Below are 17,984 nucleotides of genomic sequence, written 5' to 3'. Positions count from 1 at the left end.
CCACTATTCATCCTTGGGAAAGGTCACAATCAAAATGTGACCTTCCTCATCTATAAAATGAACGCTTGGAAATGGCGCCCACCTACTCTACAATCCTGTTGGTCCATAAGATGACTAGAAGACTATTCTAATTTTCAATCAGTTTATCAACCGCCATAGGATTTTTATAAGGAGGGGAGCCAAGGATTATATACTTATTACAGAACCAAAACACTTCAAAGTTTAAAACCTTAAAAAAGTTTTTAAAGGGGTGCCTAGGTGGCTCAGTCGGTTGAGCGTCCAAACTTCGGCTCGGGTCATGATCTCACAGTTCATGGGTTTGAGCCCTGCATCAGGACTCTGTGCTGACAGCTCGGAGCCTGGAACCTGCTTCAGATTCTGTGCCTCCCTCTCTCTCCGCCCCTCCCCTGCTTGCACTATCTCTCAAAAATGAATAAACACAAAAAAAATTTTTTTTAAGTTTTTTAAAAAGCCAATAATTATAAGATATAACACCAAAGCAAAAAAATCATAAATTATACTTATTCCTAAAACATATATATTTTAGGGAGAAACATATTCTAAGTGGACACTAATTTTTCTCCATTCACTAAAAGATTGCACAAACTTTTTGATCAAATTGTTATTTAGCCAATGAATAAAACTTAATTAGATCTGGGGCACCTGGGTGGCTCAGTTTGTTAAGTGTCCAACTCTTGATTTTGGCTCAGGTCATCATCTCACGGTTCAGGAGTTCAAGTCCTGTGTCGGGTTCTGTGTCAGCACAGAGCCCACTTGGGATTCTCTCTCCCTCGCTCTTCTGTGCACACACACACATGCTCTCTCTCTCAAAATAAACTTAAAAAAAAAAAAACTTAATTAGATCTGAATAATCCTACAGAATTATAAAAATACCATGCTGTGTCAATACACATGTAGTTCTTCAGATTAGAAACAAATTTACAAAGTTATCCTGTATCAACTGCTGAGAGTTAAGTAATCAAATTTGAGGATCAGTTTGGTGTTGCACTAGGTACTTATCATGAACTTACCTCCTTTGGTGTTAGAATATGAGTTTTATAGAATATGAAAAGAAAAAACACCTTTATGTGCATCCTCACTTTGCCACTACAATAATTTAAAAATATAAAAATAACAGGAGCTAGAATTATTCTTGCACAAAACAAACCTACATTTTACTTCCTCCAACTAGTGCAGATAAGTTCTAAAGTAGTGCTTCCCAAACCTTAATGGGTCTATAAATCACCTGCAAAAATGCAGATTCTGATTCAGAAGATGTGGGCAGGAATCTGAGAGTCTGCAGTTCTAGAAAGCTCCCTGGTGATGCCAAATTCATACACAGAGCAAAAAGCCCCATCATTTACAATATTAGGCCATGGTGTGCAAAGCATTGGTCTTGACAAGCACCGGTTTCCAAGAAGATTCCTAATTGAGCAATTTGACATTTTCTCATCCTTATCTCACGATACTTAATTCTCCATCATTCTTGAAACCCAGAAAACTTGTATCCTAAATCTTCCTTCTACCGCTCCTTCTTTTTGACCTCTTTTCCACGTTCCTCATACTTACATGTGGGTGCATCACAGGATTTCATTCTCAGCTTCATCTCTTTTCCATTCTAAGGCTGTCCCTGGATCAGCTATATGCTAATGGATCCAACCGCTCCATCCCCAGCCTACACACGTCTCCCGATCTTAGATCCATATATTCAACTACCTAATAGACATCTATAACCTTTAGTCTTCCCAGGTACCTCCAACACAAAATATCTCAACCTGAACTCATCAACTGCTTCCACCCCTAAAAACTAGCTTTTTCAAGTCTGTATTAACTTTGTGACCAGGACCACCATCTGCCCACTTATCCAAACCATATTTAAGACTCTATCCTCCCTCACCAAATGCAATTCATCTCATCTTCTAATTATTTCTCAAATTTCATTCCTTCCTCTCAATGTCAATATCAGTTTAGACATCAATCATTTCTGATCTGGTTATCATAGTCATCTAACAAGTTTTCTTGCTTCCAATCTCATTCTCTTCCTCAATCCCATGTGAAGACATTACTGTGTAATCTTGGCAAACATAACTCGATAGCATTCCCCTATTAAAATTCACCAGTGATTCACCATTACCTTTAGAAAAAAGTGCTAACTTTCTTTAGGCATATCACATAAAACTCCTCACAATCCTGATCTTGTCTCTCTTGTCTTAACTCCCACCACCCCCCCTCAACGGTCAACATGTGTTCTTGCCATGTCAAGCTCCCTGAAAGTACCACATTCTCTAATGCCTCTGTGTGTTTGCCTAGGCTGTTTTTCTCTTTGCTTAAAATGCCCTTATTAAGCTAAGTACTAATCTTCTTTCAAGACTCTACTCAAGCATCACATGCTTTAAAATGCCTTTTCTAATCACCTTAAGTCTGTTAGGTAATACCACAAACTGTGCTCCCCGTATCACAAGGTTTCCCCTATGCATACCTCTATTCTAGTACTTAGCAAACTGTATTATAATTTTGGTCTATACATCTCCTCCACTAGAATGAGCTCATCAATTAGTCCTTCTAAGAACAGAATGTCCAGTACATGGTATGCTCTCAATAAATGCTTGCTGAATAAACTATCTTGAAATAATAGTCATAAATAATTATTATGGCTACATATTTAAACTATATAACTTCCAAAAACTGTCTAAGATAACAAAAAAGTATCTTCAATTTAAGAGGCTTCACAGAACTTCTCAAGACTTTATTAAACAAAGAAGTCCAAAATATTTAAGGTATTCACTTAATTCTCAACAACCTAAAGGTACTGATTAAAAATTAATAGCTTTTTGAATATTGTGTTAAACTGGGATATTTTAATTTCACTAACTACAGTGTTAGACAAATAAAAGCACTCGTCTCTTCTCCAACGGCTGAAATAAAGAATTATGGTAAAATGATAGGCATATTTTTCAAGTGGCCTAGGTTAGTACCCTCACTTCTACTTACTAGCTACATGAACTTGGGTAACAAAGCCTCAGTTTCTTCAGAGGAAAACAGAGATTAAACTGCTGCTTACCTATACCATAGGTCATTTCAAATATTCACATGTGAATGTGAAAAGATTTCTATAAACCATGAACTGCTGGATTCATTTCAACTACTGGGTTAGCTGCCATCCTAACATCTGCCAAAGATTTGACAGGTGCAAATTTCAAGTTTCATGGACTACTTCAATCTCCCATACCCACCCCATATTTCTCCTCCAATGACTGAAAATTCACAAATAGAATTAAGTTCCAGGATTACCACTGCACAAGACTTATTCAGTAGTCCTCAATATTCTTATGTGGTTGAAGTGCTTAATGATACCTAATTTAATAATAATCTGGTATGTTCTTAAGAAGTTGTTATTTTATAAGTCCAAAGTAAATCTCAAGGTAAGTTGTTGGTACAGTCATTTAAATTTCAGCTCCATTTTTAAAAAATTGGAGGACAAAAATCAGCAGGGAATATTTAGAGATACTTTTTTTCATTAACTATTTAGACTGGGTACTACTGACAAGCTTGATCCACTATAAACTAACATGAAAGTTAAAAAGTTACCATTACAAAGCCAAGACTTTTTCACCCAAATTTCTGGCCTCTTTCTCAAATATGCTTGTTGGTCTATCAGTAAGAGAAAATTTGCTGCATTTTCTAAACTAAAAAAGTGATGAAGCATGTTAATTCTGCTCTCAGCAGTATCTTTCTTTGTTAAATAGGGACTTATGGGGATTATGGCCTATATCAGGAAAACGGTTTTCAGTCCCTTCTCTACAATATTTATAAAAATAGGATTCTTAACCTTCAAAGGGCAAAACTCCTTTAAAAAAAAAAAAGTAAAAGTAAAAAGAAAATCTACTACAAAAGTCAGCACTTCGGTACCTGATTGTGGTAACAAGGCCAAAATCCAAGACGAAGCCCTTTATTGCACATCGTGTTCCAACATCTTGGGCAGCCCCATCTTGCGACCTCTCCAGATTGGCTGCTCCTGCTCTCTCTACTGCAGAGAGAACTTCAATTAGAGAAATTCTGAAGCTCATGAATCTAAACTGGATATTCCCCTCACTGGAGGCAAGGATGGGAAGAATCATTAAAAAGATTCAAGTTAGAGGAGGTTTCAAATAAATCCAAGTGGCTTGAAACCACTCTAATGCAGGCAGGCAGCTGAGAGTCTTATTATGCAACAGTCTATTTACCTAAAAAAAAAAGTCTTAAGGAAAAGAATGGCCGCAAATTATTAGATAACCTGAAAAAACAGGTTATATAATCATAAATCTCTAAAAAGCCAAATATTCTCTACTAAACTTGCATAGAATTTACATCTATGATACAAACTTATAGCTGACCATTCATATTCACAATTCTTATGAGAAAAGGAAGTTAAGAAAATAACTAGGACATGTTATTTACTTCTTTCTATACCCTAAAATAACTTCATTCAAAAAAATGTTCAGTTAAAAACCACTGTTAGGAAGGAGAGATTTCCCTGCTGACTTAAGCCTAGCTGCCCAAGCAAGGCTTTAGAAAATGTCTTCACCTACAACAGTGCATAGGCAGAAGGAGCAGAGGCTATGGCGGTCTTCCTAGTGACACTTCCAAGTCATATAAATGGGATATGTTTCTGGGATAGACTGCCAACAAGTTACTGAAAGAAGAGAAACAAAAACAGCAAAAACCTGGCAAATAAATAGGTCAATGCCCTCACGTGTTGTATCATGCCGTAAGCCAGTCTTAACTAAAGTTACCTAGATGCTACCAGCTCTAAATCACATCCTCCACGCTAACATTACCTGGTTTGTGAAAGACTGGATTCACAAATTCAAGCTGGTTTTCCATAAAGACTTGTAATTATGTACAACATATATAAAGCATTTCTTAGACCCAGTAACAAGCCACATCCCCAAGAACTTCAGCAATTAAGACTTTTCGATGAAAGCAATAAACTAACAATGTGAATCCCCTTTACCACTGTGAATTTTTATCAAGTGTGCTGGTATGTGCAAACAAAACAGAATGAGGTTAATACTGTCAAGATACTGTATTTACTAAATAATTTAACAGCGATTTTATCTTACCTGAGTGTGAAAATTTGAAATGGTGGTTGTTTCGATATCTTTCTTGCCCAGAATCTCCATTTTCACAGGAGTGTTGGGGAAATTAAAAGCAAAGTAGTCCAGGAAGTCTGGGAGATAAGCAGCCGCTCCATGCACTATTGCTAAAGCATAGTAAGCAGCATTTTTCTCATTTTCACTGAATGTCAAAGCAAGAAACTCCTCAGAAAATCTCTCCATCTCCATTGGAGACAAAAATGAGAGTTCATCCATGTAAGCATGAAGGACAAGTGCACCACCATTGGACTGGTGTTCCTCATGAATAAAGTTGCTAAATTTAGTACCTGTTTTTAAGAAATTTCTACGAATAGAATGTTCCTGGTGAGTCATAAAAGGTGTTTGTACTCCCTGGGGTACCCGATATTCTTGCATGCCCAAATTTAATCGGCACAGCTGTTCATCTTTCAGATACCTGAAGGACTCCTTATTTACTCCTGAAGTGCTATTTATTTGTCCTTGGGTGAGGATTTCCTTACTGATGCGGGTCAGGCCAGCACAGACGGTTTGTACTTCCTTATTGTACATTTTAAGGCGTCTTCCTCGCATATCTTCTCGGTGTTTCTTTTTCTTTTTCTTCTTTATTTTCTTCAAGACAAAATCATCAGCTCTCTGGGTTTTACCATTTTCATCTGGTGTTTCTGGCCACAATAATTAAAAAGAAGTTAGTTGCTAGGCCTAGTGTTAACATACAAACTTCTTAAGGTACTTGATCTCAAATTAAATGGCCTATTCTGTTTCTCTGAATTTGCCACGTTTGTAAAATCAATGAGACAAAGATCTTAAAATACAATTATATTCTGGGTTGAAAACTATGCTAAAAAGTAGATAATGGGAATGTAAGCATATAATTTGACTTGCAATCAAAAGTAAAGGAAATATCCAAGTAATTTCACATATGCCATACTATATGGAATATCCGTTCAGTAACCACTGTAAAATCTAAACTGAAGCCTGTCATATTTTGCCATGACACATACAGGCAAATCAAACAAAGGCAAATTAAGCTGTAAGACACCATTCTGCCTACCAAACTGGCATAAACTTTTCTTTTTTCGGCATTTTCATATACTGTTGCTGGAAGGATAAACCAGTATGAATTTCACGAAGGGCAATTTGGCACCCACCAAAATGGGTATATACACCAAAAGCCTTGAAAATGTTTTAATTCTCAGACCCAGAAATTCCACTCCCAAGGAAAAATTACCTGAGAAAATAACTGAAGATACACAAAAATATCCACAGCAGTTATTTAGGGACTCCCCTAAATGTCTATTCTAAGTACTAGGATATTGATTAAACTCTGGTAATTACATACTGACAAAATACTACCCACCCATTGTAAGTTATATTATAGATGAAATAACTGATGGATTACAAGGTTATAAAATGCTTACACTGCCAATCTTCCAGGAAGCATTCTCTAACAAATTCATCTCTACCCAATCTGGACAGCTACTCCTACCAAGTGCTTCGTTAGCGCTGTACTTCCCTATCACAGCTCTTAACCGCATTCTGTGTTATCACATATCTTCTACCTCTCCTCTAGACTATAAACAATCTAAGAAATATAGATCTTACCTTTCTTTCCAGAGCATCTAACATGTGTATAATCTGACTCCATGTTTATAGTAAACATACATTAAGTACCCACTAAGTGCCAGGGACATTTCTGGGCACTGGGGATATGGTGCTAAGACAGACACAATCTAATCTCCACTCTCTTCAACTTTACAATCTAGTTTGACAAGAAAAACAAAGTATCAGTAAGCTACTCTAGATGCAGAGAAACTTCTCTTTGGGAGGTGACATTTAGGGTGAGTCCTAAAGTAATAAAACAAGCCAGGCATGTTTTCTAGGGGAAAATATACCAGGGAGAGGCAAAGGACCTAAAGACAGGAAAAAATCTGTATGTTTTGCACATATACAACACAGAAGAATATCTGAAGAAATACATACCAAAGTGTTAATGGTAGTTATCTAGACTGGAAGAATTATAAATATCTGTCTTTTTTGCTTATCTGTATTTTCTAATTTCCTACCATAAACATACATTACTTTTAAAACTAAAAATTCATCTTTAATTTTTAAGGGATCATCATGGATTGACAAAGCCAAAATAAAACAGCATCTCTCATTTACTAGACGTTAAAGATATCTAGCAAGAAATCTTTAGGATTAAATAGTCCTGACCAACCTTTCAAGCTCGATGTGGTATTTACTATAGAATTTGTCCACCCAACAACAGTATTTCTGACACAATTCAAGTAATTCAGTGTTAAGACAGATACTCCAATTAATCCTATCGCTACACCTGGGAAGAAAAAGTTCAACAAAATTTACAGTAAATAATTTATTTGGTATAATATGCAAATATGATAGTTGCAGTACTCTATACAAAATTATTCCAAATCGCCAACTATTACAAGTTATAAAAACTTCTAAAGAAAATATAAGTCAAAAACTTTAGTGTATAGATACCAAATGACTTGCATTCTGTTTAATATCTGTTTTTAAACAAAAAGAAAACCCTTCATTTGCAAACATCACTTGTAATGAAACTGAGATCATACACCAAAATTATACATGTAATCGGATTGCTTAAATTGCCAAGAGAAAGAGCAGTCCATCTTTTACTCTATATACAACTAAATATTTGACAATTTGTTAAAACACTTAGTCATTTCTATTTCTTACAAATAAAATTAATCTGAACACTTTTCCTGCATTAAAAATTGGTAATTTAGGCAATTCTCCCAAGCAACTAAATGTTAATGCCATTAAATATAAAGGTTAGACCAATTTTCAAAGAGTCCTCTAATTACCCTCTGCTAAATGTTTTAGCAGTTTCATGGGGAAAAAAAAGAAAAGAAAAGAAAAGAAAAGAAAAGAAAAGAAAAGAAAAGAAAAGAAAAGAAAATATCTTTGAATAGATCCTGTTATTTTAAGCTTCAGAGGAGGTATTTGGTATGCAGGAAATGAATTGTGACCTAGATCTGCCACTGAAATTAACACCAAGAAGGTGCTGCCTTGATTGTAACACATTTTCTATATTACTATCAGCTTACCAGTGGTATTTCTAACATGGCCAAGTCTCTGTGGGTTTTATTCCAAACACATTTCAACATGGCCCATCAAAAAAAACCACCGTACAGGGAAATGAAAAGGACCTTAAATTGATCGTAATCTCACATTTCAACATAATAAAAGTTTAAATATGAAATAAATTTCAATCCTTCTCCTCGCTAATCCTGTTTTTCAAAGTTTTATTCTTAATCTAAGGCTGCATATAGAGAGCTCACCTTTGCTTATAGAGAAATGGGAGCCTACTTGTGTCATACTAGGTAATGAATTTCAATGAATAAACAAAATTTACTTTTGAATAATTGTGATGACAACTAATTGAAAATGACATATATATACAAACTTGTTAAAGGTTATTACAGTAAGATAGCCCTTGCTGCACTGTAAGAATGTCAAGGTTGTCCTGCCTTGAAATAAAAACATTAAAATTCAATGTCTTTGCAATATAAATGTATCAAATCAATATGCTGTACACCTTACACAATGTTACATGTCAGTTATGTCTCAATTTTTAAAAGTACCAATGTCTAAAGTTTTCACAATCTTTCCATTTCTGAGTTGATTGCTTTAGCTTTCCAACAGAGAACATATTCAGGAAATAACATTTTGAGTATCCCCCTCTAGTGCAAAAGCTCAAATTTATCAACAGTTCTTTTACAGAAAAAGAGCCAAGCTACTCTATTATCTGTGATTAAGGAAAGCTTTCATATATCAGACTATGAGAGTAAATATAAAGAGAAGTATGTAAGCTAAGTCTACAAAGGAAGATACATTTATCTGAGAGACAAACTGCTGCCTTAAAAAATGTCATTATAACTAGAACTAGATTAATACATGACACTATCAATAAAATCCTCATAGGTGCTAAAATTATCAACTATCAAATAGCCTCATTTAACATCACTATTGAAAAAGTTCATTAATGCAAAAATATTTAGCTTTCCAAATATTACAAAACTTAAACTACTATCACCATTCTTACCCTTGAATTATACCTAGAACTGAAAAAAATGTAATATCCTCAATTCTTAAAAATCATGGTGGATATACATTTTCAAAGCAAGTACAATTTTTTAGATTTTATTACTCATAATAAAAAAAAAGGTAAAGTTTTCTGAAAATAAACTTTGTTGTCTTATTAGGGGTCCTTCCCATTTCATATAAAAACCTGACTAAAAAGATCATTGTATGTTTATAACACTGCCTTACTTTACCACCCCCACCCCCATCCCTTTACATTATGCTGCTTAAGAGTGGCTGGCTGGGTTTGAATCCCTGCCCCTAGACCTTCCGCTCAAAATATTACCTTTCGCAACTTCATTTCTTTGCACCTTGTTCCTCATTGGTAAAATGGGGGAAAGTAACAGTACCTCCTCATAAAATCAGTGTGCACAGTAAATGAAACAAAGTACATAAAGTACTTAGAATAGTCCCAGAACATAACAAATACTCAATACATGTTAACTATTATTACCCCAAAATAGTTGAACGACAGAGGCAGTACACAGCGCTAGAAGAGCAGGTGCTTTACAGTTAGAGACCTAGCTTAATGTCCCAGCCCTAGTGCTTCCTGCTTAAGGGCTCCGTACAAGCTCTTAAGTCTCTTTAAACTTCAATTTTCTCATCTTAAGATGTTAATTCTAGTATCTACCTCACAGAGCTATTGTAAGGATTAAAAAAGACAATAAATATTAAGACCATCATCACACTACTGAAAACACAGTAAGTGTCACCATCATTATTATCATTTTCCCAATGATATTTGATAACATTCCTTGAAATAATTGGCAATTATCTCTGGGATATCAAAATTAGAGGTAGAAATTACCGACCTACAATACAATGTAGTGTATTCTAAGAGAATCCAATAAAAGGACAAAAACCTCTGAAAGAGGGAAGAAAATAATTATTCACCAAGGATCTATTAGGTATCATATATGCGATCTCATTTTAATCCTCACACAAAATCAGTGAAGTAGATATTAAGTCCATTTTATAGAGAAGAAAACAGCTTGATATAAGATGTTCTGTTATCGTAGGTCCCAGAACTAGTGGGTGACAACCAACATTCAAACGCTCATCTTGTCGGATTCCAAAACTCAAACTTTTCCCATACGCTACTACACTACACTCTTCCTTTCTGCCTTCTCAATCAACCCCTCTCTACAACACCTCCTGTGAGATGATCAACTAAAATTACCTGGTTACAATTAATGGAACTTGAGAAGGACAAGGACCTAAAAGAATCTCCAATAAAGGGAGCATTATGTCATTCAACAAATATTTTACTGAGTGCCCATTACATGATAATTCTGCATGATCACAAAGATGGCATTATTTATGTTATGCAAAAATGTCATGCCTTATAGACTTTCCCCATCCCCTCTCTAGGTGGGTAAGGAAGATATCAGTCCCTGAAGTTGTTGCTCTGATAAATGAGACTATCTATTTATTTTACTTCTCTGTATAATCAATCCCCAAATAATTCCTCACTCCTATCACCAAACAGAACTTGGATTTTAAATTCCTGCCAACAGCTTTCTGACATCACAGAAAATTTCAATTAGTTGTCTGACTTGGGGACACTCCCTGTGATAGAAATTGGGCAGTTGGTCAAAGATGAAAAAAACGTGAGAAAGGAAGGCTGACTCACAAGTGAATACAAAAGAGCAATCCTGTCATTTAATGACACTAAAGAAAAGAGCCAGGGGGATGGACTCCCCCCCTTGCCTTTTTTTTTTTAACAAAATATTGAAATATTATTAAAATCATAAATTTACTAAGCAAGAATTTAAAATAATCTTTGAGCAAGTTTGTTCTATGTTTTATGAGCGATAAAAGAAGAAAAAAAAATTCAGGTTTCAAAATACCAAGATAACTATCAGTTGAACCGAAACTTGAACCTGTTGTTTACAAGAAATAAAAAAACATTTTAATATCTCTTTATTAACTTAACAATCCAAATGGGCTTAGTGAAAAGCGAAGTGGACCACAAATCAAAAAAAAAAAAAAAAAAAGGGTCCTAGGGGCACCTGGGAGGCTCAGTTAAGGGTCCACTCTTAATTTCAGCTCAGGTCATGGTCCCAGAGTTGTGGGATCGAGCCCAATAGGGCTCCGAGCTCAGCATGATGCCTGCTTGAGAATCTGTCTCTCCCTCCGCCCCTCTCTTCTGCTTGCATGCCCTCTAAAATAAAAAACTTAAACAAAAACAAAACAAAAAAGGGGGTCCTAGATTCAGTTCTATCACTTACTAACTAGAAAATCTTAAGCATGTCACTTCACCTCTTCAAATCTCACTTTAGTTCCCATCTTAGAGATGAGAAATTGTTGTTTCAACTATTTATAAGCAACTCCAAACATCTGGAATCTGAAATTTGTGATTAACTTATACATGAAGTTGGATTCAATACAGTTGGGCTGGTGTGAAGGAACGTCTTTCAGCTGAATGATCTATCTCTGAGATTGGCAAACTGTAGTGCAAAAACCACCACAGATGATACATTTGAATGAGTGGAGTAATGTCACAAAAAAGCTTTATTTCTGGACACTGAATTTAAATTTCTCATGATTTCCACATCAGGGATTTTCTTCAACCATTTTAAATGTAAAAACCAGGGGCATCTGGGTGACTCAGTCAGTTAAGCAAGCGACTCTTAATGTGGCTCAGATCACCATCTTCTGGTTCATGGGTTTGAGCCCCATGTCAGACTCCATGCTGACAGCTCAGAGCCTGCTTAGGATTCTCTGTCTCCTTCTCTCTCTGCCCCTTTTGCGTGTGTGCTCGCTCTTGCACTCTCTCAAAATGAATAAACATTTAAAAAATAAATAAAAAATAAAATGTAAAAACCATCTTTATTTGACAAGTCATACAAAAACAGGTAGTAGAACTGATATTTTAAAAATGTGTAAAAGCCATCCAATAGAAGAATAGTCTTCAACAAAGGTGCTGGAAAAATTCAATATCCATAGGCAAAAAATATGAACCTGGACCTAAACACCTCACACCTTACACAAAACTAACTTAAATGAATCAGAGATGCACATTAAAAATTACAATTGTAAGAGGAAAAAAAAATAGAAGAAAATCTTTGAGACCTGAGTTTTGAGACCAAGACATGACACCAAAAGCATGATCCATAAAAGGGAAAAAAAAATCAGTAAATTAGACCTCACAAAATTTACTTAACTCTAACTACTAACCTCCCTGTTAAAGGAGGGAAAGACAAGCAACAAAAGTGGGAGGAAATATTTGCAAACCATATATCTGACAAAGGACTTATACCTGTAATATACAAAGAATTCTCAAAAAAATTCTGTAAAAAACAATTCAATTAGAAAATGAGCAAAAGACAAAAGACATCTTACTGATGAAGATATATGGCCAGCAAATGATGACAAAAAAAGATGTTAAATATCACTAGCCACTAGGGAAATGCAGCTTAAGTCCATGATGAAGTATTACTACACATCTATTAGAATAAATAAAAGAAAAATAGTAACAAAACCAGATACTGGCAAGGATGTGAACAAAGTGGAATTTTCATACGCTGCTGGTAGGAATGTAAAATTGTACAGATATTTTAGAAAATAGTTTGGTAATAGCTTAAAAAAAAAAACAAAACTAAACATACATTTACCACATGACCTAGCAATTGCATTCCCCGAGAAATGAAAATTTACATCCACACAAAAACCTGAATGTGAACATTCACAGAAGCTTTATTCTAATACACAAACTGGAAACGATCAAAATGTCATCTTAGTAGGTGAATGGTTAAACTGTGGTATATCCATAACATAGAATACGACTGAGCTATTGATACATAAAACTTGAATGGATCTGAAGAACACCATGCTAAATTGGGGGGGGGGGGCTTCAAAAGATCACACACTGTATTATTCCCTTGATAACATTCTCAAAATGATGAAATTATTGAGAACAGACTGGTGGTTGCTAGGAGTTAGGGAAGGGAGAGAAACATAGGTGTCTAAGACTTTCAAGAGATTACCACAAGGGGGGATCTTTGTGGTGATGGAATAGTTGTGGATCTTGATTGCAGTAGTGGTTAAACTAATCTACAGGTGATAAAATGGCACAATTATACACACACCATTGCACCACTGTCAATTTCCTGGTGTTGATATTATACAATAGTTATGTAACACATAACCATTTGGAAAAACTAATGAAGGGTAAAAACTTCTCTGTACTATTTTTGCAATTTCTGGTGAATATATAATTACCTCAAAATAAAAAGTTAGGAGAGTTTCTGAAAATCTGAGAATAAGGGAGGGAAGACCTAGCTCTGTGAATAGCCAGGGTCTAGCCACTCTTCTTATTAATCTTAGACTTGTTTCAAGGACCAAGTATGATAAAAGGCAGTTTTAAAAGCGTCTAATATCAGCCAGATACTGTTTTAAGTACTTTCCACATATTGCCCCATTTAATCTACATAACCTTGTAAAAAGAAGTACTACAACCCCTTTGTAGAGACAGGAAACTGAAAGAGGTTAAAGTAATTTGCCCAGGATCAAACAGTAAGTAATAGAGCCACAAGTTAAACTTAGATTGACTCCAGAGGCATGCCTCCTCCACACCACTGTAACAAATATAAAGATGTTCAGCCAAAAAAAAAAAAAAAAAAAAAAAAAGGTATCGATCAAAGTGTGTGCAAAAGCCTGGATTAAACAAGGGTAAATCAGGTTGTTTTCTGTAAGGTTCTCAGAACTTTTAAAACGCCAGTGTATATCTTATATCTAGAAGGCTACAAGATATACTTTTTCCTACATTCCAGTGTATATGGCCACGCAGCCCTTTCCCTGCAGAATATATAATCCAACAGTCCCTCATTCAAAAGTTAAAACGTTTAGGGGCGTCTGGGTGGCTCAGTCGGTTAAGCATCCCACTCTTGATTTCGGCTCAGGTCATGATCTTACCATTTCTGAGTTCAAGCCCCAAGCCAGGCTCTGCCCAGACAGGGCGGAGCATGCTTGGAATTCTCTCTCCCTCTCTCTCTCTCTATGCCCCTCCCTGTGCCCTTGCATGGCACTTTCTCTCAAAAATAAACATTTTTTTTAGAAAGTTAAAATGTTTAAACTAGACTTATTATGGTGATCCTTCTGCAATATATACAAATAGGGAATCGTGTTGTACACCTGAAACTAATATAACATTACATGCCTACTGTATTTCAATTAACAAAAAAAGATAAGATGTTTAAATTACCCGATCTTAACCTTAACCCACCTCTTCACATATTGGCAAACTACAAATTACAAATGCTTCAAGCTACATTGTCCAATAAGTTAACCAGAATTAAATAAAATTTAAAATGAGATTCCTCAATCATACCAGCCACATAAAAGCCTTCAAAACTTGTTTCAAGAGCCGCATATGCCCAGTGGCTACCATACTGTACAGCAAGCACAAATACAGAACATTTCCATCACTAGAGAAAGTTCTGTCAGACAACACTGAGTTAAAGGTTTGTTTTTGTCTGTTTTTTAAAGAACACAGGGCCTGTGAGTCCTCAGAGAAGCGCCCTGTTGTTTATTATACATGTAATTACCACCATCCCTCCATAAAAAGGGGCTAGGTCAGAAACTTTTGATGGTGCTGGCTACTGTCATTCTGATTCCATGGCAAAGGGAAGGAGTAAGCAAGGAAAGGGGAAAAGTAAATAGCATAAAAAAAGAAAGGAACAACATGCGGCTAGGGGAAGACGCTTGAACTGGGATTCAAGAGATCTGGGTTCTACTTCCTGTGGTGCCAATGATTCATTAAAAGAAAAAAATTTTTAATGTTTGTACTTGGTACTAATTAACTGTAACTTAATTAGACAAGTCGCCTCACTACTTTGGGCCACAGTTTCCTCTTCCACAATACAAATTTAAATTGGATGATCTCTAAGATTCCCTCCAAATCTGTGTGGTTAAAACACACACATAGAAGAAATGAGGTGAGAAATAAAAGAGAACAAGATCATCACATATTGGTGGTGGAAACTGGCACTCCTGTCAGCTTGGCACAAGTTTTATTCCTGATAATAACACCTGGATACCACCAAAGTTAGAAAGATTTAATTCAGTAAGTATTTTTTGAGCAATTATTTGCAAAACACTGCACTATTTGTACGTAGAACCACAAAAAACTTGAGTCAAGACCAAGTACGTGGAAGAAATCCAAGACTCAGAAAACTTTACATTGAAAGACTTGTTCATTAACATGTAATACCCCATCTGGCCCAATGCGACTATATAAGCATCTTAAAATCTTCTTGAGGAAATACAACTAACAAGCTATATGAAATCATATACAAACACACGGTATACTCAAACTTCATACCCCCTCCTTTCTGCGGAGAATACAAATAAATGTTCCATGTACTTGGGAACAGGAAGACATCAATATTAGTAAACCTAATTTCTCTAGATTCCACATTTAATTAGGTAGTCCTACATTTCCTGGGTTCGGTATTCTTGACTTTAGTGTGGGCTCTTGGCATTAAATAGTCAATTTTTTTGTGTGCCAGAAAGAATAAATCGCAACGGGAATTCTTCCTTCTAACGATCCATTACAGCACGTTTCTCACTTTTCTCACTTTTCAGAGGCACGGTTGGTCCTATTTCCTAGGATCATAAAAGACAGAAAACCTTCTCCATCCCTCTATCGAGAAGTATTTATATAAAATTAAAAATTATTTCACCTCCGGATAAAAAAGAACCACTATAAACTACGTTTGATATTTTACCTTGCAGAAACTAAAGCAACCTGAGTCGAGGAACCTGTGTTAAGAATTCAAACTCATTAAAGCCCCACACCATACCCGTGAATATTTTGGAGCCGAGGAGAGTTTATATTAAAGATTTCCACAAAAGAAAACAAGAAGAAAGGATTTTAGCGACAAGCCTTTACTTTAGAAAAGCAGTTTTTAATACCCCAGCTACTAATCCCACGCCAAGGACCGCGCGGCGCGGAAACCCTGGCGAATTTGAAAACAAACGTTGGTAAAGGCTGGGGGTGAAGGGCGGGGGTGGGGAAGGGAGAGCCGGGTAAGGGGGTTAGTAACTGACAGCTCGGCCTCGAAACGAGAAGCCTCAAGTAGGTCAGGCTGTGTCAACGGTTTGAAATCCAGGGTCCACCCCAGTGGGCTTAAGGGAGTAGAGCAGCAGGAGGTAAGCAGGGGTTTGGCGTCTTTCAGTGCTAAAGGGGCGGGATATCGGACCTAAGGGAGACCTAGAACCCGAGCTCGGGGTAGTTCGCCTGCTCTCACCTCTCTTGGGGGCCTTGATCAGAGGCACCCCTCCAGTTCTCTCCCCGTTTTCCTGCTTGTCCTTGTGCTTGAGATCGCCCGGAACGCAGGAGCTGGGGTCACCATCGGAGCCGCGGTGGTGATGGTGCTTGTGCCGCTCCTTGTGGCCCTTATGCTTGGGCCCGGCCGCGCTCACCGTCAAAGGAGAGAAGGTGAAGAGGGCCGATGTGCCTGGGGCCGGGAGCGGGGCAGCGACAGCGGGCCCGGCGGGTGCCAGCGAAGGTGGCGGCGGAGGCGGCAGGAGCAGAGGCTCAACAGGGCCTGGGACGGTTGGGGCTGCATTCGTTGGCGGCAGCGGCCCGGGATGTTGGCGGCTGCGACGCCGCCGGTGAGGGGGAGCGAGAGGGGGGTCCTGGCTCGGCCGCCCCCGCTTCTCCTGAGAACCCCCACTGCTCGCTCGGCGCTGCCGCTTCACTCCCCGCGGCGAGACCCCAGCATGGGGTTTCTCCTTCCCTTCTTTGTCCGGCTCCTCCTGCGCCGCCACCGCCCGTACTACGCGCACCGCTCCGACCTGCGCAGCCATTTCACCCACAAACACACATTTAAATGGCCCGACCGCCCCCCCGTCCGCGTATCGCGCAAGCGCCGCCCGCGCACGGCCCGCTGGGCATTGGAGTCTCTTCCCCGCCCTCCACTTCTCGGCCGTTCTTCCTCCGGAGCTGAACATGCCGGAAGCGGCAGTTCCCAGCGCTTCTCCGCAGGCCTCTCCGAGTGAGCTCTATTTTAAAGCACCCAGGGCCTCGCAGAGCCTCATGGGAGCGGTAGTTCCCCCGCGCTCCCGCCGCGTCCCTGGCTCTGGGAGTGGAGGAGCGGAAAGAGAGCGTGCGCCGAGTCACGCTTCGGGCTGCGACGCAACCGCCGCTGGGCGGAGAGTTGCCGCCAACCGCCTTAACGGCCGAAACAATGTTAGTGGCTTTCAAGTCTGTCTGCGCGTTCCCATTATCGTCTGTGTGTGCCCCCTTGGTCATTATACACGGAGTCGGTGGGCTCCATAGGTACTTATCAATTTCATATTCGTTCCTCTCAAAACCTTTGTGAGGAATCCCTGGCCTCTTATCCTTGGACAAGCGACGAAATGAAGAGGAAAGGGGAACTTGGTCATACGTAAAACGAGGGCGATTTGGGTTTAGAATCTGATCGGGCTGCAGTGAAGACATGTTTTAACCTCTTCGTGGGCATTGCCATGGTTACAGGTACCCGCGTAACAAGGCAGGTGCGAGAACTGCCCGGGAGCTTGGTGAGCGCCGCCGCACCTCGCCTTAGAGCCACATCTCCTCTAATGCCTGGAAAGGTAGAGGCCGTCATTTATTTTGAATCCGTCCCTAGGTGGAAAACCCACGTTTTTAAACTTCTTGAAGATTTTTTTTTCATGTCCCACGTATAAGGTTGCATAAATTTGAGAAATGTGTCTACCGCAGACCTGTCCAAAGATCGTCACTGTGCACCAATGTTG

The 17,984-nt window shown here is 38.1% G+C and overlaps 1 protein-coding gene across 1 annotated transcript in view; it reads right to left on the bottom strand.

Moving 5' to 3' along the window:
• Positions 1–17,198, bottom strand: part of RSBN1 (round spermatid basic protein 1) — a 46,420-nt gene extending 29,222 nt beyond the window's left edge. Inside the window, exons 1-2 of the mRNA XM_047083496.1 lie at positions 16,493–17,198; positions 5,103–5,776 (exon numbers count right to left, since the gene is read on the bottom strand). Of these exons, the coding sequence (XP_046939452.1) occupies positions 5,103–5,776; positions 16,493–17,198 (1,380 nt within the window). The remainder of the gene's footprint in view (positions 1–5,102; positions 5,777–16,492) is intronic.
• Between the last annotated feature and the right edge of the window lie 786 nt (positions 17,199–17,984).

Source organism: Lynx rufus, unplaced genomic scaffold, assembly GCF_022079265.1.
Source record: "Lynx rufus isolate CCGP_SWC_20201006 ecotype Redwood Valley unplaced genomic scaffold, mLynRuf1.p SCAF_2, whole genome shotgun sequence".
NCBI lineage: Eukaryota > Metazoa > Chordata > Mammalia > Carnivora > Felidae > Lynx > Lynx rufus.
Note: the sequence above shows the minus strand (reverse complement) of the source record. Positions and strands in the feature narration are given on the sequence as shown.